The sequence below is a fragment of the Triturus cristatus genome, chromosome 3_1, assembly GCF_964204655.1.
Source record: "Triturus cristatus chromosome 3_1, aTriCri1.1, whole genome shotgun sequence".
Taxonomy (NCBI): domain Eukaryota; kingdom Metazoa; phylum Chordata; class Amphibia; order Caudata; family Salamandridae; genus Triturus; species Triturus cristatus.
In genome coordinates, this window is record NC_140583.1 from 189,820,907 (window position 1) to 189,846,630 (window position 25,724).

The window sequence follows — 25,724 nt, forward strand, 5'->3', positions numbered from 1 at the left end:
GTACATATCCGGAAGATGAGAACCAAATTAAGGTCCCACAGAGGCATTACAAAAGATTTGGGCAGAAAATTACAGACCAGAAACGCATCATAACAGGCGATTTGAAACAAGATGACTGGGCCAGTAAAGGCAAAAAAGGCTGTAGGGGCTGATGGTTATCTATAACTGTGCCCAAAGCAAGACATCACAAAAGGTAGAACACTGGACAACTTTGCTTACAGTGGGTCTGTGTAGCTGGAACTGCACCAGAGCACAAATATGTCCCAGGTGGTTCATGACTAGGGAGATGCCCAGCTGACTCAGCCAGCTCCATAGGGGCGCACTCCATCTAGCTTGTTACAGTTTCACATGGTGGTAGTGTTGTCAATAGGCACCTGGATTAGACTCCCTTTGATAGGCAGTAGACAGGCCATCAACACCAAGAGAATGGCCTGCAACTCCAACAGATTGGTGGAGAAGTGTGTCTCTGCCGGATATCAGAGTCCTCTGATCTCCAACTCTTCCAGATGACCTCCAAATGAGAAAGAGATGCCTCTGCCACCACCATGAGCTCTGAATGCGGTAGGGGTCTGTGGGACATCCAATTTCAGTTGAGCAGCCCCCACTGCAGGCCTTTTCCAGTGTCCTCCGAAACGTAAATGGAATCCGATATGTTTCCTTAGTGCTGAGCCCACTGAGACTTCAGATCCTACTGCAAAGTCTGCATTTGCCATAATCTGCCAGCAAGATGCAGGAGGCAAAGAAGTCCCAGAGCCACTCTTGAGGAGACCCATAAAAGGGGCTGAAGAACAAGTTCCTTACCCTTATTAATGATCTTTCTAGTGTCTACTCCATTTAACCACATATTCCTCAAACTGCAGGAGTCAGACTTAATCTGGAAACTTTTAGAGTCGTTCTCCTGTGAGCCACTAGGTGGCATTAGACAGTTCTTTGTAAACATCATTCAGCTCCAGAAGTGATGTGCGGAGCTGCATATAAGCACAAACTATGTGCACTGATATCCGTTGCTCTGTAGGCTAAATGCACCCTCAGACACAGACATTGGTATGTACTATACACATAATTCTAGAGCGGAAACTTTAGATGGAAAAAAAATCCAGTTCACAGAACGGGGTGGATCCGTGAGGAATCTTCAGTGAGAGCATCCAACAGAAAGATTGTTACTAAAGGCATAACTTATTCTTCTGATGGATACCTCTAACCTAAGAATCCACACACTGTGAGCAGATACCAGAGCATTCCCTCCCAAGGTGTTGGGTCTGTGAACCAACTCACATGAAAAAGACCTGCAGGACTGAGCAGGCAATATGCCACTCTCGACAGACCTGACTGTTGAGGTAGTAGTGCTTTGCGAAGGTGTGCACTAAAGCACACATAGTTGCCTGACAGCTGTCCACGATAGGCACACTGCATGCTAATGCAGTGGTAGCAGCTTTGTCCCTGGTGACAAGAGCCTCCAGGTCTTCCAGGGGCTGCTTTTTAACCAGTATATAGAAGATGTTTATGCAGCGAACACAATCAGGAGATGGACTGCTTTGCCTTTCTTTGCTCCAGAACACCCTAAAAGAGCTGATTTTATATTAAATGGTTCTTGGCACAATCAATATAGAAATACAATGCCCTGTTACGGTCCAATAGCGGTGGTCTCTCTTCCTCCTCAGAGGGGCGAGGTGGAGCATGGAGCACTGGAAGGGTGATAGCGTGACTGACATGAAAAAGAGTGAGTACTTATGGCAGAGGTAAAGCCCAGGTTCTTACAACCAGTTAGTCTGGAAAAAAGGTGGTATCAAGTTCAAGTTCGTTCATATGTTTAACTAATTTTACAGTGATGAGAAAGACTGTCTTTAAGGTCAGAAGTCCCAACTGTGTAGTGGCTTAAAAAGGGTGTGCATCAAGAAAGTGAGGACTAGATTCCGCAGCAATCACAGCACCGAAACCGTCCTCATCGCTGCCACAGACGACATCAGGACCCTACTGGACAACGACTAAATGGCGGCCCTCATTCTCCTGGACCTCTCGGCCGCATTTGACACCGTCTGCCACCACACCCTACACACACGCCTCAACAACGCAGGGATCCCCAACAAAGCCCTGGACTGGAAACCTCCTTCACTGACTGAACCCAGAGGGTCCACCTCCCCCCATTCCGTTCTGAAGCCACCAAGATAATCTGCGGCGTGCCCCAAGATCATCCCTCAGCCCTACCCTATTCAACGTCTACATGGCACCGCTTGCCAACATCGTCCGCTCGCACAGCCTCAATATCGTTTCCTACGCCAACGACACTCAACTGATCCTCTCACTCACCAAGAACCCCGCCACAGCCAAAACCAACCTCCATGAAGGAATGAAGGCCGTCGCCAGCAGGATGCAGACCAGCCACCTGAAACTTAACTCGGACAAGACAGAGGTGCTCATCCTCGGATTCACTTCCTCCGCCTGGGATGACTCCTGATGGCCAGCTGCCCTGGGACCCGCACCCACTCCCACCGACCACGCACGTAACCTGGGGTTCATCCTGGACTCATCGCTCTCTATGACCCACCAAATCAACGCAGTCTCCTCCTCTTGCTTCAACACCCTCCGCATGCGCCGCAAGATCTACAGATGGATTCCCACCGGAACCAGAAGCACGGTTACACAGGCCCTCATCAGCAGCAGGATGGACTACGGCAACGCCCTCCACGCAGGAACCACGGCCAAACTCCAGAAGAGACTCCAACGCATACAGAACTCCTCCGCAAGCCTCCTCGACATACCCCGCCACACCCACATCACTGCCTACTTGAAAAACCTGCACTGGCTCCCAGTCAAAAAGAGGATCACCTTCAAGTTCCTCACCCACGCCCACAAAGCACTACACAACGCCAGACCAGCATACCTCAACAAACGTCTCAGCTTCTACACCTCGAACCGCCAGTTGCGCTCCGCCGACCCCGCCCTTGCCACCGTCCCACGCATCCAGAGGACCTCCACCGGCGGCAGATCCTTCTCCTACCTCGCCGCTAAGACTTGGAACACCCTCCCCACACAGCTGCGACAAACCCAGGACCTGCTGACCTTCAGGAGACTCCTCAAGACCTAGCTGTTCGAGCAGTAGCTGCACTCACCCCCCACCCCACTCAGTGCCTTGAGACCCTCACGGGTGACTAGTGCGCTCTACAAATGATTGATTGATTGATTCAAATCTCTATGGGCATGTTGGACTTGGCCCTTTTCGCAGGGTTATCCCTGAACTTTTTGCCTTCCTCCTAGTCCTTTTTCTGACATGGTGTTGGTGGTTTTAGGACTCTTGGTGCTTTATCACTGATGTCCAGTGTAAGGTGCATGTGCTCTCTATGATAAAACGTGGTAAGGTTGGTCTACTCCAGTTTGGCGTATTTAATTTACCCAGTAGTCCCCAGTAAGGTGGTATCTCATATACGCGGGACAAGTAAATTAGATGCGACTGGTGGGCTTGCAGCGCTGGTTGCGCTACCCACCAAAGTAGCCTTTCGAACCTGTGGGGATTGTTGGGCACTTGTTACGTGCCCCCTCAAACTGGTTGGAACTGGGACCCAAGCCCTGTGCCAGGGGAGAACAAAGGACACAAGTAGTATAAGTATTGGGGCTGTGACCCCCATGTAAGGAGCTGTGCTGTTGCTGTACCTGATTGGTGCTTACTTGGACTGCTGGGCGCCAGGAGGAACCGCCACGAGGGGGCCCCCCTTTGCTAGAGGGCTCTATGAGCTGGCCTGCTTGGGCCCAGCTCCGCCCTATGGGAGTGTGTGGTGAGCGCTCTTTTATCCTGCAGAGTGGGCTGATCTAGAGAGGGGTGCTTTGTGCCCTGCAGCGTGGGCAGCGCCCCCTCTCCGATGTGATCTGAGCCCCAAGGCGTGAGGAATGTGCCAGGAGTTTTACGCTCAAAAGCGCTGTGCTGCGAAGCCCGCCCCATCGCGGAATTACACTGAGGAGGAATCCAGACATGAGCTTTGAGCTAAAAGAGCCTGACTCTGGGCCAGATCGACCAGAGAGTCTGCGGAGCCGCCGGTAGTCAGGCACAGTCTTCACCTGATTGTAGGCATGACCTAGACAGCGAGGAGAAGCAGAGTTCTCATGAGCTGTGGGCTGCCAGAGATTTGCAGTGCAAGGAGAAAATAGGCCGAAGTCAGGCCTGTACCCTGCTGCAGTGGCAGCCGAAAGCCACATACTCGTAGAGCCCTGACTTTGTGGGACAGAGGGCATTTGGGACAGCCCAAGATGGGCCTCAGAGAAAGGTCAGTTGGCCTTGAGAACACTTTGCATCCTGGTGGGGAGCAAAGCCCTAAAGGTGATGTGTGCACGTTACCAGTGTGACTGTGGTGCACTGCTGGTTTATGTCTAATGTGTTTTATGCATAATGTGATTTGTGCGGAGTACAGTGTTTGACCATTAGTTACTGGTTGCTTTGCACTAGGTGCAGTTATGATTATTCCTAGGAAGGGGCATGATGTGTTTTGGGTCTGATGCACTGGCAAGGATATTTTATGTCTAATGTATTCATGCTAAGTGTACCCTCACCAGTAGTTACTGGTTGTGTTTATTTTTACTACTTATGTGCAAATGGTGATGACAGTGGCCCAATTGGCCCTGTAAGTGTACATAATCCCCTGTAAAGTGATACCTAGGGCCAGGTGTCACAGTGTATATATGTGATTATGCTCTGATGTGTTTTATGAGTAATACTGTGGAAATTAGCCTTTTTAGGGGCCCACCGGTGCAGGGGTTCATCCTTATCTGTCCACGGGTCCTTAAACCAACAAAGAAGAGACTGGCACTGAAGCTGGAATAAAAAAATAACAAGTTTATTCACTCATGAGTGCGACCACGTGCATACAACACCCTCAAGTGTTCCAGGAGGTAGTGGCTTGAATACACAGACCATGGGCCTTATATACTGTATTTGTTGTGGAGTTAGCATGGAGACTCAAATAAAAGGTACAGTTCTTCACAGAACTAGTTATCGACAAACATGGGCAGATGGATATCACTTAGTCTGTGAAGTGGGAGGGGAAACAGAATTGCTTACATCAGTAAGACATGATGGACAGTTACATTTTCAAACAGGTGCATTCTAGCAGCTACAGGCCTCTCTGAGCTCATACATTGCTTGAGCTTAGAATAGAAGGAGTTAACTAAAGCGGATGACTCAAGCAGAATAGAAAGGCAAGCAACAGTGAAGACGGAAGAATCACATGGCTAACAAAATGGACGACACAACCAAAATGGCTTCAGCTCATGCTAACAGCCATTATTTTCGATTTCCACAGACAGCCCTTTTAGCATTAGCTGAAGACATCTCTATGATTTAGAAGGAGCATGGAAGATATCAAGGACGTCAATCGACATTAACTCACTAATTTCTTGGTCTGTTACTAGTCGAGCATTTACATTCTTGGCATTTTGTTTAGCTGGTATACATGAGGTGCAGGTAGAAATACAGAGGGGACAGAGCATTGGGCCACATTGTATACATAAGTAGCAGGAAGAAAGGATCGCAAAACAATATACATAGGACTGTTTCCAGCCCCAGGTAGTGAACAAAGTCCACAACCATCCAGTCAAAGTCCATTTCCCTGAATCCTAATGGATTTCAGAGGCTATTTTGTGCAGCTTAGAAATCGCTTCAAAAACTGAAGGAGTGTGGTCAGGGATGTAGACACAGCAGCTACTTCCGATGATGCGGAATGCTCCACCACGGTAGACATGCTCCACCACGGTCGGCCAGAACCACGTCGAGGACCATCCTGTTTTGGAGCGCCACAATCCTCGCAATTTGCAGTTCTTCAGTGAGATTCCCAAGGGCCATAGCCGTCTGACTGGTTACAGCCTCTACAACACTTGTCAAGCGTCTGATCTTTCTGCTGTTTAAGGCCGCACCAACGAAGAACAGCCCCAAATTAAAGTCAACGTACACAGCAATGCAGAATTAGTCTGATCCACCTCATCGTGATTTATTGTCCTCTTAAATCGGCCCTTGGAAATGTCATTGTACAGTTTATAGTCTTTATGGTAGGATACAGGTGCTAAGAACACAGGTGGTAGCAAAAAGGACACAAAACATGTACCCGACCAACCAATAGGTAGAAGGTAATATCCCTTATTTCCACAAATAAAATAGGTTTTGTGTGATGACAAAAAACTGCTATTGTTCGCTCCAGTAATATTCAACACCAGAGTACAATTACTTTTCCCCCACAGGAATACTGCCAATACTGTTCACACAAAGGTCTGCTCGAGCTCTAGTAAAAGCTAGAACAGCGCTTTCCCCTATGGCTCCTGTCGATTTGCGGCATACTCTTACTTCTATTGCTGCTTTGCAATGGCTGCTCGGCCTGTGGTGCTACCAAGCCCGGTCCTGCAATAGCTGTACCATAATCAGATGCAGCAGCTTTTTAGTCTTATTTATTTATAAAAGTTTTATATAGCGCTAGCTAGACCCGGGGGTATCAGAGCGCTTTACATACACAGGGGAACACAAGTTGCATTGCATAGCATGACATAGGGATGCATAAAGATATAAGCCAAACATTATAATTAGGCATACATTACAAAGCAGGACATAAGGGTGCAATAGGATATAAGCAACACATTATAATTAGGCATACAGAGAAGGGCAGGGGGAAGCTCAGGAGTTTGAAACAGTCCAATATCCACCTGTCCATGATGGACAAGTGCACAGGGAGACCGCTAGGTTATTGAAGACAAGGTTCGTTGGCTTGGCCAGTAAAGTATTTCTTGAGGAGAAGGAGTTTCAGGTCCCTTTTGTAGCAGTGGCAGCAGGGGTTGCATCTGAGGTCAATCGGGAGTGAGTTCCGAAACCTGGGTACGTTACCAGAAAAGGACTGGAACTCAGTGGTTTTCTTTTTCAATTTCGAGGAGATGAGAAGTGAGTTGGAGCTTCTCAGGGATCTGGATCTTCCAGCTTTCACCAGTTTGTTGTTTAGGTAGTTGGGGGAATGTGAGTGAAGGGATTTGTGTGTGATGCAGGCCAATTTGTAGATACAGCTACCTTCAATGGGCAGCCAGTTGAGGGAGTGGAGGGTTGGTGTGATGTGATCAAACCTTTTTACCCCAGTTATGAGTCGGGCTGCCATGTTAAGGACTGACCAGTTTGGATAGGACTAGCGATTGAACAATAATCTTGAAATCATCCTGGGGAATGAAAGGTTTCATTTTCTTCAGGTGTTTCAGTGAGTAAAGCGCACTTTTTGTAGAGTTTTTGATGTGGTCCTTCATCAATAAGTTCTTGTCCAGGGTAATGCCTAGTGACTTAACCAAGTCAGATAGGGTGAGAGAGCAGTTTAGGGCATCCAAGTTCTTGAGCCAGTCTTGGATAGGAAGGTGGTTACTTTTTGTAGCAAACAGTATTAATTCCATTTTGTCCGGGTTCAGCTTTAAGTGGTTTGCGTTAAACCAGGATTGGATCTTGGTTAGTGTGGCATTGAGGTGTCGGGATGTCACTGGGTGATTTGATTTTGCCGTAGAGTAGAGTGTCGTCTGTATATAGGTGATATTTAACTCCTACTTGTTTCCGAATGATTGTAAGGTGTTCCATGAAGAGATTGAAGAGGGCTGGGTAGAGGATCGAGTCTTGAGGGACCCAAAGTGTGATTCTTGTTGGCTTAGAGAGACAGGAGTGGATTTTAATTTGTTTCGAACAGTGCTGAAGGTAGGAACCGAACCCTCTTAGTACTGTACCATTAATGCCAGAATGGCCTTTCAAAGTCTCAAGTAAAGCTGGATGATTAATTGTGTTGAAAGCGCAAATAGGAAAATGAGGATGAGAAGACAAGCTTCACCTTCATCTAAGGCTCTGTGGATATCATCAGAGATATTGAGCATGGCTGTTTCGGTGCTACACCCTTTCCTGAATCAAGATTGAAAGGTGTCAAGGAGGTTGAAATCATCAATATGCACTTTTCCAAGGTTTTGGCAAGGAACGGGAGGTTGAAGATAGGTCTGAGTTTGTTGAGATCGTTGGGGTAGGCCCCTGGTTTTTTGAGTATGGGTGTGATTTTCCCTAATTGAAGGGAGTCTGGGACACCGCCTGATGTGAGAGAGAAGTTGATGATTTTGGTCCAGAAAGGGGTAATGATGTGGTTGAGTTTTTGTACTATAGTGGCTGGGAGAGGGTCCATGGTGTGGGAGGTAGGCTTTACGCTCACAATTATATTGAAGACCTCACTTTGCGACACAAGTTCGAAGTCCAACTAATTCGCATCATTTTTTCAGTTGGCAGCGGACCTGGTTGTCCTTGGTATGATTAAGATCTGCTTGGTCGAGGGTGAGTAAAGGGGGGCAGGTTAAGATTGGAGGTGTACTGGAGGTTTGGATGAAGGATTGCTCAATTTTATTGACTTTGTCTGTGAAGAAGCTGGCAATTTGTTTGCATCGATCATTGGTCGCTTTTATTATGTGAGGGGATGCGCCGTTCGTTTGCCTTGTGAGAATGTTGAAGAGTTCTCTAGGTCTATTCTTGGCTTGGTCTAGTTGGCTGCGGAAGAATGAGCCCTTTTCTCTAAAGATGTGCTTTTTATTTTCTGACCGTGCAGACCTAAGTAGCACTAGGTGCCTTGTTGATGGGTTTTGGCTCCAAGTCTTTACCGCAACTCTGAGTTGCCGTCTTTCGGCATGGAGATCCACATTGAACCATGATTTAGATTTGATAGATCTCAACTGTTTAAGTTTGAGTGGCGCTACTTGATCTAACACCTCCGTCATTGTTGAGTTAAAGTGAGCTGTGAGGTCATCGGCCGACATAGTGGTAGGCTGGAACTGTAGATGGGCATGAATCTTAGATTCAAGTTCGGAGATAGGGACTTCATTGATGTTCCTGATACAGTGTTTGGGTTTGACAGATCGCATTGGTTGTGATCTGACAGGTGAGTCGATATTAAACAATATGAGGTGGTGGTCAGACCAGTCAATGGGAGAGATCGATCTCAGAGAGAAGAGTTCAGTTTTGGTGATTATCACATCCAGAGTTGCTCCTTTGATGTGTGTTGGTTCATTGCAAAGTTGTTTGAGGTTGGTTATTTCAAGCAGGTTGGAGAGGTTCTGGGCAGTGGTGTCTTCTGTGTTGTTCCAGAGGATATTGAAATCGCCAAGCAACACGTCTTTCATGTCTGTTAGGGAGAAGCGTGTTATTAGGTTGGTTAGTTCTTCGGCGAAGAGGGCACGCTCCCCAGGGAGATGGTAGATGGTGTGAAATTTGATGGGCGTGGTGCACTTGATTGCAAGTTCGACACCAAGGTACTCCAGAGTCCGGTATTCCGCAGATTTTAATGTGGTAATCTGTAGACCTTCTTTGTGGACGATCACTAGTCCGCCACCTGTTTTGGGCGGTCTGTCCTGTCTAATGATGTTGTAACCTGGCAGGGAGAGTAGATCTAGAATGGGGTTAGAGTGGTCGTTGAGCCAGGATTCTGTGAGAAATGCTACGTCTATTTCTTCCCCGTATAATTTCAGCAATGTCTGTGGCGTGTTGTACTGCTGATCTACAGTTGAGGAGCATGCAAGATAGAGGGCAGGAAGTTTTAATGTCAGGGTGTGCTGTAAGGATAGAAGTGTATTGCGCCGGGGGTCTGGGCGAGTGTACTGTTCTAGGGGTTCTATTTGTGCCAACTATGACGGGGATTGCAGAGGGAGCTGTATTCTGGCTTGTTGCGAGGGGAGAGTCGTTGATCTCCTCTGCTTCCATTACTGAAATGGGGTGGAGAGCTCCGTTAGGTCAATGAGCCTGCCTCCCCATAGGAATGGAGGGCCATGGGGGGTCAGGTGGGGCCATGGAAGAGGCTGTGTGGGGAGAAGGTGAGTAACTACCTGGAGAGTATGAGCAAGGTGGCTTAAACAGGTCGAGACAGTCGAGTTGTAGGTGTAGGATGTCGGCAGCTAGGGTGTCAATTTTTTGCTCCATTCTGTTCAGTTGTTGGGTAACTGCGTTAAAAGAGTTTTTAGCCATCTGAGGGAGCAGCGTATGACTAGGGTCTGTAGAAGGAGAGAGTACTGGGTTCTGGGACTGAACGGTATCATTGGGGTTAGGCGTAGGGATAGATTGAGCATGAGGCATTGGGTCATTGGCGCTTCCAGTCTTGAGGTAAGGAGGAGGTGTTGTGGGTCTTGGGTCAAAGGAAGGAGAGTGAGTAATGGTATAGAGGGGGTCGGTGTCCAGGGGATTGGCAGTGAGATTGGTGGTAGGGCTGGTTTGATGCAACTAGAAGCTCTTAACGTCGACTATTGGCTGACCTTCCGTTATGCCTACTTTACCTACATGCAACCCGGTGTTCTACTGCCTCCGGTGCCCTTTTCAATGGGCCCTGGATTTCTGCCTCTCCAATACATCACACGCTGCCCTGGATTATGAACCGTTGATGTGTCCTTTGATGGCCCATGACCAGGACTGTTTCGTGGGTAGGCACCAAGTGTGCGATCCTCTACTTGGACCAACAGCAGACTTGAGTACCTGTGCTCGTGCACAACGCGTCTTGGATCGAAGTTTCATCGAAGTTAAAAGCTGGTTGCTCTGATATGCTCCCAACAGCCTCCGGATATGAGGAGCATGTGTGCTTGTTCGACTTACTTAATTGGATGGCATACCTTTTTACTATGAAAGGTTCAGACAACATACTGGAGTTTATGGCATTTCACTTTTACCGCGACATGTTTGGCTCTGAAGATTTGCTGTGAATGGCTATAGCTTCGGGTACCCGGTTGGCTAGTTTTTACATTTAAAAAAATAAAACATTTTGAGTCCTAAATATTCTAATTGGGATACCACCGAGACTCTTTGCCTCTGCTTACCTCTGATATTTGTTTTATCCCAGTGCTAACGACCCGACCAAGGGGAGGGTGTCACATGCCCCAAGGGGACATTGTCGTCTTCACGAAGTTAGCATGAGCACGCTGCAGCTTGCCCGCTGCTTTGCACACGTTACTACACAACTTTATTTTTGCAAACATTTGTATTGCTGTTTTCACATGAGAACTCATCGCTGTGTTCACTCTCTGCAGGTTCCTGGAATTTTAACTGAACATTGTGAGCAAGGTCGAACAACAATGCCCCTTGTTATTTTGTTCTGGCCAGGCCTTAGCCCTTAGACAAAGCATACTAATGCAGCTGTTATTTGGACAACGTACTTTGGTTTTATTGGAATGCACCAATAGGTAGCACGGACTTTGAGAGGGACCTTTCCAGGGAGAAGAACGAGACAGCACCTATGAAGAAAATGTACCATCTATAGGATAAGGTATTGGGTATTCTGACTAAGTCCAGAGATCTCCTAATATATAATACTTCTTCTTAGCAAGGGGAGGGAGGTTAGGCTCTATTGTCTTTTCATGATGATATCCCCTTTCATGATATATGTACTAGCTGCTATGCTGACTGTATTTAAACTATGTCTTTTCCTGCTTGTTGTGGCACGTATACTGCATGTTAGGGTACGTTAGTCAAAATAAATATTTTAAACTGTTTCGTGTCTGTCAGATCTTATTATGGACAAGTACAAGAGTGCGAGCGAAAGGGTGTGTCTTGTTACTGTGATTCCTGAGAGATCTGGGAGTGTTGTGTTCTGGGGTGTCTAACCATTTCTCTGTGAGTGAGTAGCAGAGCAAGTGAGACACTATAGCTAGTCGGTCCTGGGCTCATGGGTACTAAGGTAGTAGGATGACTCAGTCCCTTATACACTAAGGTCCTATGACCTGCACATAGTTCTGGTTTTGGGCAGAATCTCTTTAACACTAACTGTTCCCAAATAAACTTTAGCATGTAATAAGGTATCCCAATGCTATCTTATGGGTAAAGTAGGCCTCAAAGTAGTGAAAATCGAATTTGTGAGTTTTTCACTACCAGGACACCAGAACGTAAATGTTCATGTCCAACTTTTTTAATGCAATGCACCGTTTTGTGGGCTATTTAGGGTGTGACTAATGTATTAAAAGGGGAGTTTTAGGTTTGGCAAAGGGTTTATTTTACCTCGTCGAATTGGCTTTTTAAAACTACACACAGGCTGGCCTGAGAAATGTTTTAAGGGGTTACCAAGTGGGTGGCACAATAAGTGCTGAAGGCCCACTGGTAGCATTTAATTTACTGGCCCTGGGTATACCAAAGGTCAACAAAAACAAATTAAGCAAAACAGTAGGGGAGAACGCAAAATGTTTGGAGGACGACCACCCTAAGGCTGAACAGTCTAGCAGTATGGTTTCCTTCTTATCCAATAGTTCGGTTAATTTGTTAGAAGTTTGAATTGCTTCAACTCCTTGCTGTAGGAAAGTATTGGATTATCCCATTATTCCCAACTCCTTTAAAATCATCCATCCCTTACTTTAGCTCCCCTCAGTCACTTGAGTCTGTCCATCTGGAAGCTGAGAGAACAAGATGCTTAATTTAGTTATTCCTTTTCAGGGCAATAGAAGAAGCTCTATAATTGAAGCATAAATGGTTGGTTTTAATAATCTGCCTCCAATTTATGAGATTCTGTTAGATAGGGGTATACCCATCAATAACCCTCCTATTACCTGGGTATCTGAAACACAATTTGAAGAAAATTGGTAAGGAGGAAAAGATAGAAGAATATTTTTAAACAAGGACACCTTTAATTATCCTATCATATGTGTATATATTCACATTTTCTTTTTGTCATTTTATCGCTGAGCATATAAAAAGAACATATATGTACAAACAACACCTCTGAAATAATAACAAACTAACGCTACTGTCCACCGTGAAATATTTCCTATTGTGGAGCCACCTTTAAATAGTGTGGACTACCCAGAAGGCTCATACATTGCGTAAAGGAAAGTCTCTCTCCAAGGATTCAAAAAAGCAATGTAAGACTGTTAAATCCACAAAAAGTTCAGTTGATTTGCGGTCCTTCTGTACAACAAAACTGTCGATGCGGTCGCGTTTCAGCCGATCTATTTCTTTTGGCCTCTTCAGGACAAAAACAACAGCAGCACTCTACATAAAGAAAAACAAACTCTAATAACATATAAAGTACAGAATCGCCAAAAATTTCCCTTGCCGATATATACTTACAGGTCTCAATCCCCTGATCACCAAACCAAGATACAGAAAGTCCCACCACCACGAAAGGACCACCGAATCCAGTGTAACGTGAATTTCAAAGACGTGTGTGTTTCACCGTATGTGACAATAAATAGAATCATTGGTACTGCCTGTGGTTCTGCTTACCATAATCACATATACTAGCGTTTCTAATATAAAGGATCTCTCATTGTACAATCTGAAAAACTCTACACTGACCTTAGCTACAACACCTCTCTCAGCGCACCCTGCATGAAACCAACATGCTTATCGGCGGTGGAGCGTGGGGGGAACGACCCCTGACCCAACTATAAAAAAGAAAGGTTCAAATAAGCCCCACTGTGTAAAATAAGATAAAGAACCGCTCTGTCACCCAAGTGATCGTACTTCGTACCTTGCTCGAGCGTCTTATCACTTAGCGCCTAACTTCAGATCCAATGCAGTAAATTCCATCCGCCGTGATGTACACGCTACATGGTTGGAAAACGCACAACAAAACACGCGGGGATAAGAAAGAGGATCTCAACTTAATCTAAGAGGCAAGGAGCTGACTGCCATCTACTCTTACCTTATGACTCTTCTCTTTTCTGGGAGGTCTGATCAACGTCTATGAGAGCCCTAATCATCACAAAGCAGCACAGCAAGATCTGAATATGATAAAACGCTTGTGGTGTTTGTAGCGAACAGTCTATTGAGACTCTAGTTGTCAGGCAACCATACCCCGCGCCAGCGTAATGGCAAATTGATCATATTCAGCTCTTACTGTGCCGCTTCGGGATGATTAGGGCTCTCACCCTTACTTCATATTCCAATTGCTCAACACCTTTCTCTTGGCATAGTACATCTCAGGCATAATCCTTATGTCCTGATGATGGTTCCAATACTCCTTGATGGAATCGAAACGTCATCGACTAACAGTACCAGGACCCCTAGAAATTATATACAATTAAATATGCGGCATTGTTACGGTTTACAATATGTGACAGGATTAGCTTGCCTTTTTTAGAGTCACATGTAAAATGTCTGAGTCCTAAAATTTGTTTTTTTCCAACTTTTTTGTTGTCTTTCCCGCTTTTTGTTAATGTGCTGCATGTTCTAATAAATGCATTTGTTATTCCAGTTGGACAGTTAACAGACTATATCATATTTGTATGCAATATAGACTAATATAATTTATAGTAAGGGACCCTTATTCCTTAAAATACTGATTCCCATGGTACCGGTATCCTAGGTCTCCCTTATTTCCTAGAACACATGCTTTCTATGTGGTCATTCATGGGTGTGATAATTTCGGATATGGTTTCAGCATTCTTGGATACATTGCTATGCTTTTACTGCTATGTCTATCAGACTGTGATGAAAGTATACATGATAGGTAACTCCTCACTTAAGTAATGAATGGAACTAGGAAGGCCCAAGTTACTCCCTCAGTAAATACCAGTACTTTCCCAGTAAATCATTATCGGATTCTTCTTTCCTCGTCCCAGAAATTAGAACCCTTCTACCTTCCCGTCGGGCTTTATCAGCAATCTGATACGCAGACTAGAAAATTCAGAAAGAGGAAAAATCGAGCAGTGGAGTTAATGTTAGGGGAGTAACCATTATACATGGACTTAAACACAGCTTGCAAAGGAGAGACTAAGCCTCATTTAAGTAAGGAAAGGGTGAGAAAAGCAGAATCGGAGTAATGAAGATAATTGGTAAATAATCTGGACACTTGCTGACAGAAAAGAACACACAACGGACACAACAGTTGCTGGGATTCCAAATGATCTGAAAGCAATGTATTAATCAAATTTGATGATCCGTTGTAGAAATCAAACAATGACGAATAGCATGTAGATCCGTCACATATTTCATCGCAATTAATTTTCAACATTGTGCTGAAGGATACATTACTCCAGTTTCCTGGCCAGGCATCATGCATGAATCTAGAATACTGCCTACCTGCAGAACCGCATGAGAGCGCGAAGAAGTGGCATTCATGTCAGTGGGGTGCTGTGTTCGATTTCTGTTTCCATAATCCAGCATTTGAAGGATCTCCTCTGCAGACTTCGGCTGAGAAGTTAAGACAGAACACAAAATATTAATATTATTTTGTTACACAACTGTAACCATAATATGTTTTTAAGTTCACATGTTCAATAATTTATTTAGAATGCTCTTCAGACAAAAGTAGAAAAAAATGTTTAAATACCATGGTTAATGTGAAAAATGCGAAATGTGCTTTAAATAAGGCATACACATCAAAATCAGAAGCATTTATGGAGACAATTGTTGGGGGATCTTTCAAGGGGAACCCCTTGCAGAATCATAGGTTTGTATAAATCTAAATGCAACTCCGCATCTCTATATGGGACAGGGATATGGGGTTACCAAAAAGCAAATATGCTCCAATACATGAAAAATGGTTTCACACGCAGGATGCTCGCAGTTGCAAAATATTCCGCAAACTTTATATGCCACGAGGTGTTGGGCCGATCCACTCCTATTATGGATTAAGTGTTGGCAAAACCCGGAAGCAAGTGTGTTGAAACTATGCATGTTAGACTGCTTATCTTTGGATAACACAAACAAGATACCTTGTATCATGTACGCAAAATATGCCTTTCATAAATTAGGCCTAAAAGAGAGGTTTGCGTCCCCAAATAATATGCAGTTAAATGCTAAGTTTTTTGTAAAATGTTGCCATGCTGCCTATTGTCTGGAGGAGAGGCTAAGGGGTGCCTCAAACATGAACAGTCCAGCATTTCCTGCAAATTTCAACGGTTACATTTATTGAAGCATCTTAGGGTTAGATTGAAAATGGCCAATATCGTCTTCATTTTAAAGCAGCTTTTCCTACACAATGCTTGTGGCAGCGCACTTACCACCATGTCATTGTAACAATGGCACAAAGTAGAGCAAAAGACAATTTATTTTATCCCTTATATTCAGGACAGAGGAGCACCTTTTGACTCCTTTGCTTCATAAGGCAGAGATTAACCGTTTTAATATTTTAAATTCAAGCTTTTTATTGTTTTAATGATAACAATTGCCATTTACGCCCAAATGTATTTATGTTAATATACACTATGATTTTTTTTTGTAATGCTTTTTATGTCAAATCTGCTGAAATAAAGATTTTTGACTATTTGTTCATGTGCTTGTTTTAAAGCTTAAAACCAAGCATTCATCCAGATCTAATATGCCACTGATTCACATGCGTAAATCATTTCCCATACATTATATTAGCAGGAAATAGCAGTTGCATTTTGTGTATAAAAGTGGATTAAGTGGGTAGACCTATCCCGATGTTGTCCGTGTCAAGGTAGTCAAAGCAATCAGTGGTACCAGACATGCCCCAGACTGACATCATGGTTACCCTAAAATCGACTTACTCTCCAGACCGTCACAATTGAGACCTGCTAAAGACCCCAGCATTATGTACCCCTAGGCATGAACCTTTTTTAAGGCGGCCTCCCAGGAACGAAGGTCTAATTGAAAAGGTATTATTGACGTGAGGGAAGGGGCATGCAGCGGCAGCTCCGGTACTAAGGCCAGTTGTCATATTAAGAGCTGTATCTCCCTTCATGCCTAGTTTTGTGACATTGCCTATACTGGTTGCCCTAAATATGGAAAAAAGGGTCATGCAAACAATCTGCCGCTCGGCGTTCTTTTAGTGTATCTTGGCCAAAATCTTCAACATATGTGCGCTTGACCTGTAAACTAGACAGGGCTTTACGCTGATCTATGGGGGCCTTTGTCACTTTACTTTACCACATAATCCTCCTCTTCTGTTTCTTAGCCAGGACTCAGCAGTGGCTTTACAAAGTGAAGATTGTGAAGGTAACAATGGCCTAGTAATGCCAGTGACATATCGAAGTGGTAGGACACTCAGTTTCTGGGCCTTACGAAAGGTCATCCTACAGATCATCAACGAGGGTGATTTTGGCAAGGCCAGTGTGGGAGCAGCTACTGTTAGGAGCGCTCTTTTCTGAAGGGATGTCATGGATGACTGGTTTGTAGATGGATGGAAAATGGTGGAATTCACTCATTTTATCGGTTGTATGACAAGCTGGCACGCGAGGATTGCTCCCTCCTTGGAGACAGGTCAAAGCATTTTTCTATGTCTTCTTCGAGGGATCGAGGTGATATATCCTCACCGACTCATCTCAAGGAGTGATGTAAGAAATCCCATTTTGTGCATGGTCTCCCCAGATTGTTTGCCTTTCTATGGATCCTACTTTGTGCTGTGATTGTGCACTGTTAAACTGCCATTTAGTGCCATTTTAATGTAAGTCGGAATTTGTAAAGCGCAATCTGTCACTCCGCGAGGAGCATCCTGGCGCTGGTGAATTGGAGGTGAGAGGGGGTCCTAGAAGTGATAGATCTTAGACATGCTAAATCAGTGCTAGACAGAGAGCATCGGAGGTGCGTCTATTCTGTTTGTACAACTGTACTGTAAAGTTAGTTTCACCCAACTGGTGTATGGCCTTAACAAGCTGCTGCAGAAAATACAACAGTGGTGTGGAAGTTAAATGTCATACGTAGGCTGTGTATTTACATCACCTACTTATATGACAAAAATGTATAGCGCCATGGAGCTTCATTGTGCTCGGTTTAGGGTGCATTTTAAAACCCCAGCAGCAACAAAAGGTGAGGAACAATATTACAATTTAAATATTAGCTACATGAGCCAACAAGTGTGACTTGTAAACCCACAGGCCTGGGTGCTTAATATATTAAAGTGGGACATACTAGGCACTGAAAAAAGTATGCTTCACTGAAAATTCAGTTTTCACTGTATAGATAAATATACATTTTCAAAGAACAGGACTAAAATAAAACACCTTTTCATATCTAAACATAGGAAAATAACAAAGTGACCATTCCAATTAGTTTTACAAAGCAAATTCACAGATAGAATTAGATTCTATTATAACTTCAGTAAGAAAAAGAATTCTTACAAGTGCACTTTTTAAAATTGTTATTTATTGTAGTTTTTCAAATACAATCAACCTTAAATGCATCCATATCATTTTGTACATTATAGTAGTCAAATGCAAAAACAACAATTGATGGACAGAATGCAGAACAATGTCATACATTCACCCCAGTACAGAGATCTGGGCCTAAATCCATCGTTTTTTTGCTCACCATGCCATTCCAGTTTGAACCCAGCCATATGCAAATCAGTCTTGACCCTGTGCCCCATGGGAACAGTCCAGCCCGAACTGCCAAGCCAGGTCCTCCCTGGACTGGAAACAAGCATCCTAGGACCGGTTTCGGGCTTTCAGCCCTCATCAGCCAGGATAGCTTGATTCCAGTAGTCATACATAGCAGAATCCTCTTTATACTATCTCTAAACTAAGGTAGGTCTCATCAACAATCCTTTACAATCTGGGATTTCCCACTCCTCTTCTCCATTCCTACACCATGCTCTATCTCCTTCTCTCCTCCCTCACTCACTCACTCACTTCCCCAACTCTCACTACTCCTATGCACTTATTTGGTTGTTGTCTCATAAGATCTCATTTGACTCCTGATAGCAGCGGGTATTGAATTTTCAAGGTGGGATGGGCGGGCCATCAAATATACCTCCAGCGGGTCCCATATATCTTTCGGTTTAAAAGAAGGCGGGAGGAGCTCTGCATATATCAAGGATTGCTCTTGCCACAGTATGATGTCCCGTAGCCAGACCTTGAATTTGGGAGCCCTGCCTCTTCCCCACCTGCAAGCAACTCTTCTTTTAGCTAGCCAAAGCCCTAATGCTGTGAATTTTCTATGTGTTGCCTCAACTTCTGCAGTGTATCCTAGCAACGCTAAGCCCGGGATTCTGGCAGTGGAGCTGCTATCATCTCTCCTAGTGCCTTCAGGACACGCTGCCAGTACGCCTTTAGGGATTTGCAGTCCCAGGCTAAATGTAAAACATCTGCATTTATTTGTCTACATCTATCGCATCTACTATCTTCCCTCATCTGATATCCATGCAGTCTAGCAGGAGTGTAATACATGTGATGGAAGAATTTATAATGTATAATTCGCAGGCGGCTATTAGTCCATATGTTCCTGGTCTGGTCGGCGCTATACTCCCACTTCGTATCTGTGAGGGGTTCGCCCAAGTCTACGTCCCACTGTTGTTCAGAATAGGTAGGGGCATCTGTTAAGGAGGCCTGTGTCTGGCGATAGAGAAGTGAGACCACGTGTGTCGGTGTGGTGCACTGCAGTATGGTGTGGTGCACTGCAGTATGGTATGGAGGGGTCCCAGCGTTGGTAGTTCCTGGGGGAATGTGGGTGTGACTGCTTTGGCACCTGGCGAAGCCTCACAAATAGGAATAACTAGATTGGTGTTGGTTCATTACCTTGGAAGAATTGGTCACTGTTGGGTACGTAGAAGGAGAGTCGACCGTTGAGATAGGCTGGGCCGGTCTTGTGGAGTGCCTTGTGTGCGTGGACCAGGAGCTTGAAAGAGATTCTTCTGTCTACGGGGAGCCAGTGCAGGTTCCTCAGGTGTGGGGTGATGTGGTTGCGGCGCGGTACGTCGAGGATTAGGCGTGCAGAGGCGTTCTGGATTCTTTGCAGTCTGTTGATGAGCTTGGACGAGGCTCCGGCGTAGAGGGCGTTCCCGTAGTCGAGTCTTCTGCTGACTAGGGCCTGGGTGACTGTTTTCCTCGTGTTTGTCGGGATCCATCTGAAGATCTTGCGGAGCATGCGGAGGGTGTTGAAGCAGGTGGAGGAGACTGCGTTGACTTGTTTGGTCATGGTGAGTTTTGAGTCGAGGATGACTCCCAGGTTGCGTGCGTGGTTGGTAGGTGCCGGGGGGTGTCCCCAGTGATGCGGGCCACCAGGAGTCGTCCCATGCTGAGGGGTTGGGCCAGAGGATGAGGATCTCCATCTTGTCTGAGGTCAGCTTAAGTCGGCTTTCCTTCATCCAGTCGGCGACGGCCTTCATTCCCTGGTGCAGGTTGGATTTGGCGGTGAGAGGGTCCTGGGTGAGGGAGAGGCTCAGCTGCGTGTCGTCGGCATAGGAGATTATGTGGAGGTCGTGCTGTCGGGCGATGCGTGCTAGTGGTGCCAAGTAGACATTGAACAGCGTCGGGTTGAGGGAGGATCCCTGTGGGATGCCGCAGATGATCTTGGAGGCTTCGGAACAGAACAGGGGGAGGCGGACTCTCTGAGTTCTGCCGGTGAGGAAGGAGGTGGTCCAGTCCAAGGCCTTCTCTCGGATCCCTGCGTCGTGGAGGCGCGTGCGTAGTGTGCGGTGGCAGACGGTGTCGAAGGTGGCGGAGAGATCCAGGAGGATGAGGGCCACCGTCTCGCCGTTGTCTAGCATGATCCTGATGTCGTCTGTGGCAGCGATGAGGGCGGTCTCGGTGCTGTGGTTGCTGCAGAATCCTGATTGGGAGGGGTCCAGGATGTTGTGCCCAAGGTCTTGATTGTGTCCTCGATGCTCACGTTGGCCCAGGTATACTGCGAAGTGCGCTGGCGCACATAGGTAATAAAGTTTCATGTCAGGAGCTTCGAAGCCCATCTGTAAGAAGGGTCGTGTGAGGGTGTCCCATTTGAGTCTAGGTTGTTTTCCTCCCCACGCCAACCTGCTTAATTGTGTTTGAAGTGTTTTAAAGAAGTGCCGGCCTGGGATATATAGTATGTTGATGAAGAGATTTAATAGTTTAGGCATTATCACCATTTTCATTAGTGATATTCGGCCTGCCATTGAGAGTGGTATGGCTATCCACTGCGTAATCATGTCTATCAGGGAGGCTAGGGTCTGCCCATAGTTGGCCGCATGAGCTCTCTCCTATCTTTGGTAATCACTATCCCCAGATCCGTCTGACACCAAATGATGGGGTAGTCAAGAGTATACTTTTGAGTTGCATCAGTAAGTGGGAAGATCTGCGTTTTTTCCCGGTTAATATTAACACTCGAGATCCCACCAAACACCATGAATTCTCACAATATGGGTTTCAGACTAATTTGCGGATTCCGCACATAGATTGTTACATTGTCTGCATAGAGAAATGCTAATATGTGGCAACATATGGCATAGTCCCGATACTGCTAACGCAACTTGGCAGCGAGTGGCTCCACCGCCAGTGCGACGAGCAGTGGTGAGAGTGGGCAGCCCTGCCTTGTTCCCCACGATAGTACAAACAGGGCTGAGCTTACTCCATTGATCAGTACTTTCGCTTGAGGCTGATGGCACAGCAGCTTAATCCATGAGAGGAAGTCATACGGCATACACATATGTTCCAATACTCCCAGTAGGTATCCCCATTCCACCTAATCAAATGCTTTGGTAGCATCCAGAAATACCGCCATCCCCTCTATCTGCGGGCCCACGATTGTAGCATCGAGAAGAGAGTTCGGAAATTATGCGACGTCGATTTTCCAGGAAAAAATCCCGCCTGGTCACGCAACACTAGAGAGCTCATCAGAAGACTAAATCTGTTGGCGAGCACCTGGGCCAATATTTTAACATTGCAATTGATTAACAAAAGCAGTCTATAGGATTCGCATTTGCTGCTTGATTTCTTGGGTTGTAACCGTGAGACAATTGTCGCCTCTCGCACTGTCATAGAGAGGATACCCGCCTCTATGTATACCTGCTTAAGTATTAGTGTCAAGTGTTCGATGTATGTTTTATAAAACTCATCCGAGGGGCCGTCTGAGCCGGGGCTCTACCATAGCACAGCTGCATTATCGCCGCTTTTATTTAATCTTACTCGATTTCGGCTGAGAGGAAGTCCCTTTGAGCCTCTCCCAGCCACCCCAGTGCCACATCTTCTAAATAGGTCTCCAGCAGAGTGGATTGTATCAGTTTGGACGCGTACCGTTCGGTATAGTAGTTTGTGAATGCTTGCAAGATAGCTTCTGTGACCTTATGTACTGTGTCATGTGTATGTTATATCTCTAGTACGTAATTGGAAAATCTAGGATGACGTTTCTGTTCCACCAGGGCTTTCCCCTATCTTTCTCCCTCTCCATAGCTACAAGCTCTGAAGTATTTGCTGCGGAATAGACATTTCCTTTCTGCCGTTTCCTGGTATTCTGCTATTTTATCCCTAAGGTCAGCTAGTGTCACCCCGCCAGAGCTTCCACGAGCTGACCCAGTTGCTTAAGGTCAGATTCCATGCGGGTAAGGGTGTTCCTTATATCACGCAACACTCCTCCCCCCTTCGAAATACACATGCCACGCATGGTGACTTTAAACGCCTCCCACACTGTGGCCACACGGGAGACCGACTTGCCATTTCTTTGAAAGAACTCACGTATCTCCTGTCCCACCTCTTCTCTAAAGGAATTGTCCAGCAACATTGTTGGGTTAAGCTGCAAAGCCGCGAGCGGCATGTATACAGTCGGGGGATCAAGCACAAGTCGCACCAGGGAGTGATCTGAGAAAGTGCATGTGTGATATTATGCATGTGCCACCCAGGTTCCCATAACCCCAGAGATAATCCAATAATCTAGTCTGGACCATGTGGAGTGCACTGCAGAATAATGAGTGCCTTCTTCTAACTGGCGATGAAGGTGTTGCATGCATCCATCAGCTGGTGGTCTGTTATTTTATGTTGTAGCTGCTTTTGTGTGGTTGTGTTACAGTGGGGCTGGTGGTTGGATCTATCTCGGTGGGGCTCCAGCGAGGTATTAAAGTCTTACCCCCCATATAAGTGGATCCTATAACCATCACCTTGTCCCATAAGATATTAAAGAAGAAAGGGTAATATTTGGGACATAGCAGCCCATCAGGGTAACTGAATATGTAGCTAATCTTCCCCACATGATACTGAAGTGCCCCTGTGTGTCCTGCAAAGCTCCCATTGTCACGTATGGCGTGTTCTTCTTGATAAATATCGCGGTGCCCCTTGCATATGTGGAGTACGAGAAGAAGCTCTAATGTTCTGCCCAGCGAGATGCAAATCGTGGTTCTGTCCCGGACCTCAAATGCGTTACCTGTAGCATGGCTATGTGGATATTGTGTATACCCAGGTAATTTAGGACTTGCCTGCACTTTCGTGGATTTCCCAGCCCCCGAATGTTCCAAGTTAGAAGATTTAGACCTATGAACTTTTGTTGAGTGGTCACTAGTTGGGTACCGGGTATATCTCTTGATCATCTGATGGACATCCTCCCCATAGGTCTATGCCAGCATGACTCTTGGATATTCATATCAGACATCGTGTACCACATCTTGATTGGATGAATCTTCCCTCCCCTCCCAACTACAACGACTTCCCCAACTTGTCGGGAATTGAATCCTCTCCCTTCCCCCCAACCAGTGTCTCTCACAAGAGACTGTCCCATTTGGGTCAACAATGACTAAAGAACTACTTTCTAATGAGTAATTCAAGAAATAAAGAAGAAAGATAGTAGAGTTAGGGAGTGGAGGGGGGAAGTTGTTTTGATGGCGCCACATTATATCCTCATGGAATTGAAGAAAGGTTTAGGGATGTGTTCTAGTCCGATGCAGTCTATTGTTGATTAGTTCGGTTATCTCCTGTCTTGTAGTCGCGGGGTATCTGGGTCGTGTGCTACTTCAGTTTCCTGGTCAGTGTTTATAACCCCACGCCTGACAGCGGCGATGGTGAACGCCTTGATGCTCCCCCAGGTTCTCTGTCTGCCGAGCCTCGGATAAACTTCTTTAGGTAATCTTCTACTTGTTGAGGGTTGGTATAAAAGTATTGTTTCCCCTGGTGGGTGATGCAGAGGCATGCCGGGTATAACATTGCATAGTCTATTTGGGCCTGACGTAGTTTCTTTTTGATGGGTAAGAACTTTTTCTGTCCTCTTGCACCGCCACAGTAAACTCTGGATCGCTCGCTATGCTGTTGCCAGCAAATTCTATCTGTTTTTTTTCTCTGGACAGTCGGAGGGCCACATCGAGAACACAGTAATTGAGGATCCTGGTGATGATTGGCTGGGAAGGGGAACTCCCACGGGGCTGGGGGCAACGTACAATGGGCTCTCTTGACCAACAGTTGAGCGGAGAACGCTCCAGCGCCAAAAAGGGTGAGCAGCACTTATTCCACATAGTCCTTCAGCCACCCTGTGCTTGTACTTACCGGTATTCCCTTGATGTGAACATTATTGCGCTGGGAGCGCGCCTCCAAGTCTTTAGTTTTGGCCACGATTATTTTGAGAAGACGTTCCATTTGCAATAGCTGCCCCCTCCTCCCCTCAGGTGTGTTCTTCAGCTCGGTGTTCTGCTTCCTGTAGCCTACTGTCATGCTTTTCCAAATTTGTGCACCATAAAGTGAACCGAATAGTTTCTTACCTGTCGGTGTAGTTTTGCAACTTGAAGATCTTTCTGGATTCACTATGCTGTGCATTATTCCGCGATCTGGTGGTTGGGTCCGGATTCGTAGTCTTTCTTTTTTTTTTTTGTAGCCCAGGTGGGTGTCGACGTCCCACCATTTGGTGCACCTCTCGTGACGTCGTCGTGCTTCCTGCGGAAGTCCCACCTTTGGGGCGCCATCTTCGGGTTTTTTTTTCCTCTCGTTTTTTTTTTTTTTTCTTTAACCCTAGGCGAATGATTAAAGTATATGTCCACTTTTCTGTAGTATTTCATTCCTTCTGTAGTTCTCTGTTTTTCCCCCTCTTCCTCCAGCCTCATCTTCCTGGCGGAGGTGGGTGGGTTCGCTAGTGAATCCAGAAAGATCTTCAAGCTGCAAAACTACACCGTCAGGTAAGAAACGATTCGTTTTGCAGCATGAATCTTTCTGGATTCACTATGCTGTGCATAGACTTTGTAGCGGTTTGTTATCTTTGTGGCGGCTGGGTGGTAGATGAGCGTTGGTCGGTGAATATGTGTTGAAGCACCTTCTGTCCTACTTGTGCTTCCTTGTTCATCTGTATGTCCACGCAGTAGTGCTTGGTGAACGTGTGCACCGAAGCCCATGTTGCCGCCAGGCATATGTCCTGAATGGGCGTGTTTGCCAGAAAGGCAATGGTTGCCCCTTTCTTCCTTGTGGAGTGAGCTTGAGGCCCCTCCGTTAGCTCCTGTCCTGCCTGTTTGTGGCAAAACTGCATAGTCAGTGCAATCCATCTAGCAATGGTGCCCTTTGTCACTGGTCTTCCCATGAAGCTTGATGCAAAGGACACAAAGAGCTGCTGAGTTTTTCTGTGCTCCTTGGTCCTCTCAATGTAGTGCATCACCGCTCTCCTAGCGTCTAGAGTGTGTAGAGCCTTTTCTGCGTTCGAAGTTGGGTTTTGAAAGAAACTCGGTATCTGAATACTCTGGTTCAAATGGAATGCGATACGACTTTAGGCATGAAGTGTGGGTCCGTTCTCAGGACAACCCTGTCCTTGTGAATCTGTATGTAGGGCTCTTGTAGCGTTAGTGCTTGCAGTTCGCTCACCCTGCGTAGCGAGGTTATGGCTACCAGAAATGCCGTTTTCATAGTCAACATTTGCATTGATGCCTTGTGCATGGGTTCAAATGGTGCTTTCATAAGCTCCGTCAGGACCACGTTGAGGTTCCATGCCGGCGGCGGCAACCTTTTAGGTGGCGCGATTCGTTTCGCTCCTTCCATGAATCTCTTTACTACCTGCGACGTAAAGAAACTTCCACCCTTCTCCCCTCTTGTGTAGGCTACTATCGCCGCTAGGTGTACCCTTAGGGAGGTGGAGCATAGGTTACTTTTCAGAAGGTGCGTGAGGTATCTCAGCACTGTTG

General features: G+C 45.9%; 1 protein-coding gene across 1 annotated transcript in view; it reads right to left on the minus strand.

Moving 5' to 3' along the window:
• LOC146859903 (kinesin-like protein KIF18A) overlaps window positions 1-25,724 on the minus strand; it is a 391,179-nt gene that overhangs the window by 268,854 nt on the left and 96,601 nt on the right. The window contains exon 5 of the mRNA XM_085643641.1: window positions 15,014-15,124. Coding sequence (XP_085499767.1) covers window positions 15,014-15,124 — 111 coding nt within the window. The remainder of the gene's footprint in view (window positions 1-15,013; window positions 15,125-25,724) is intronic.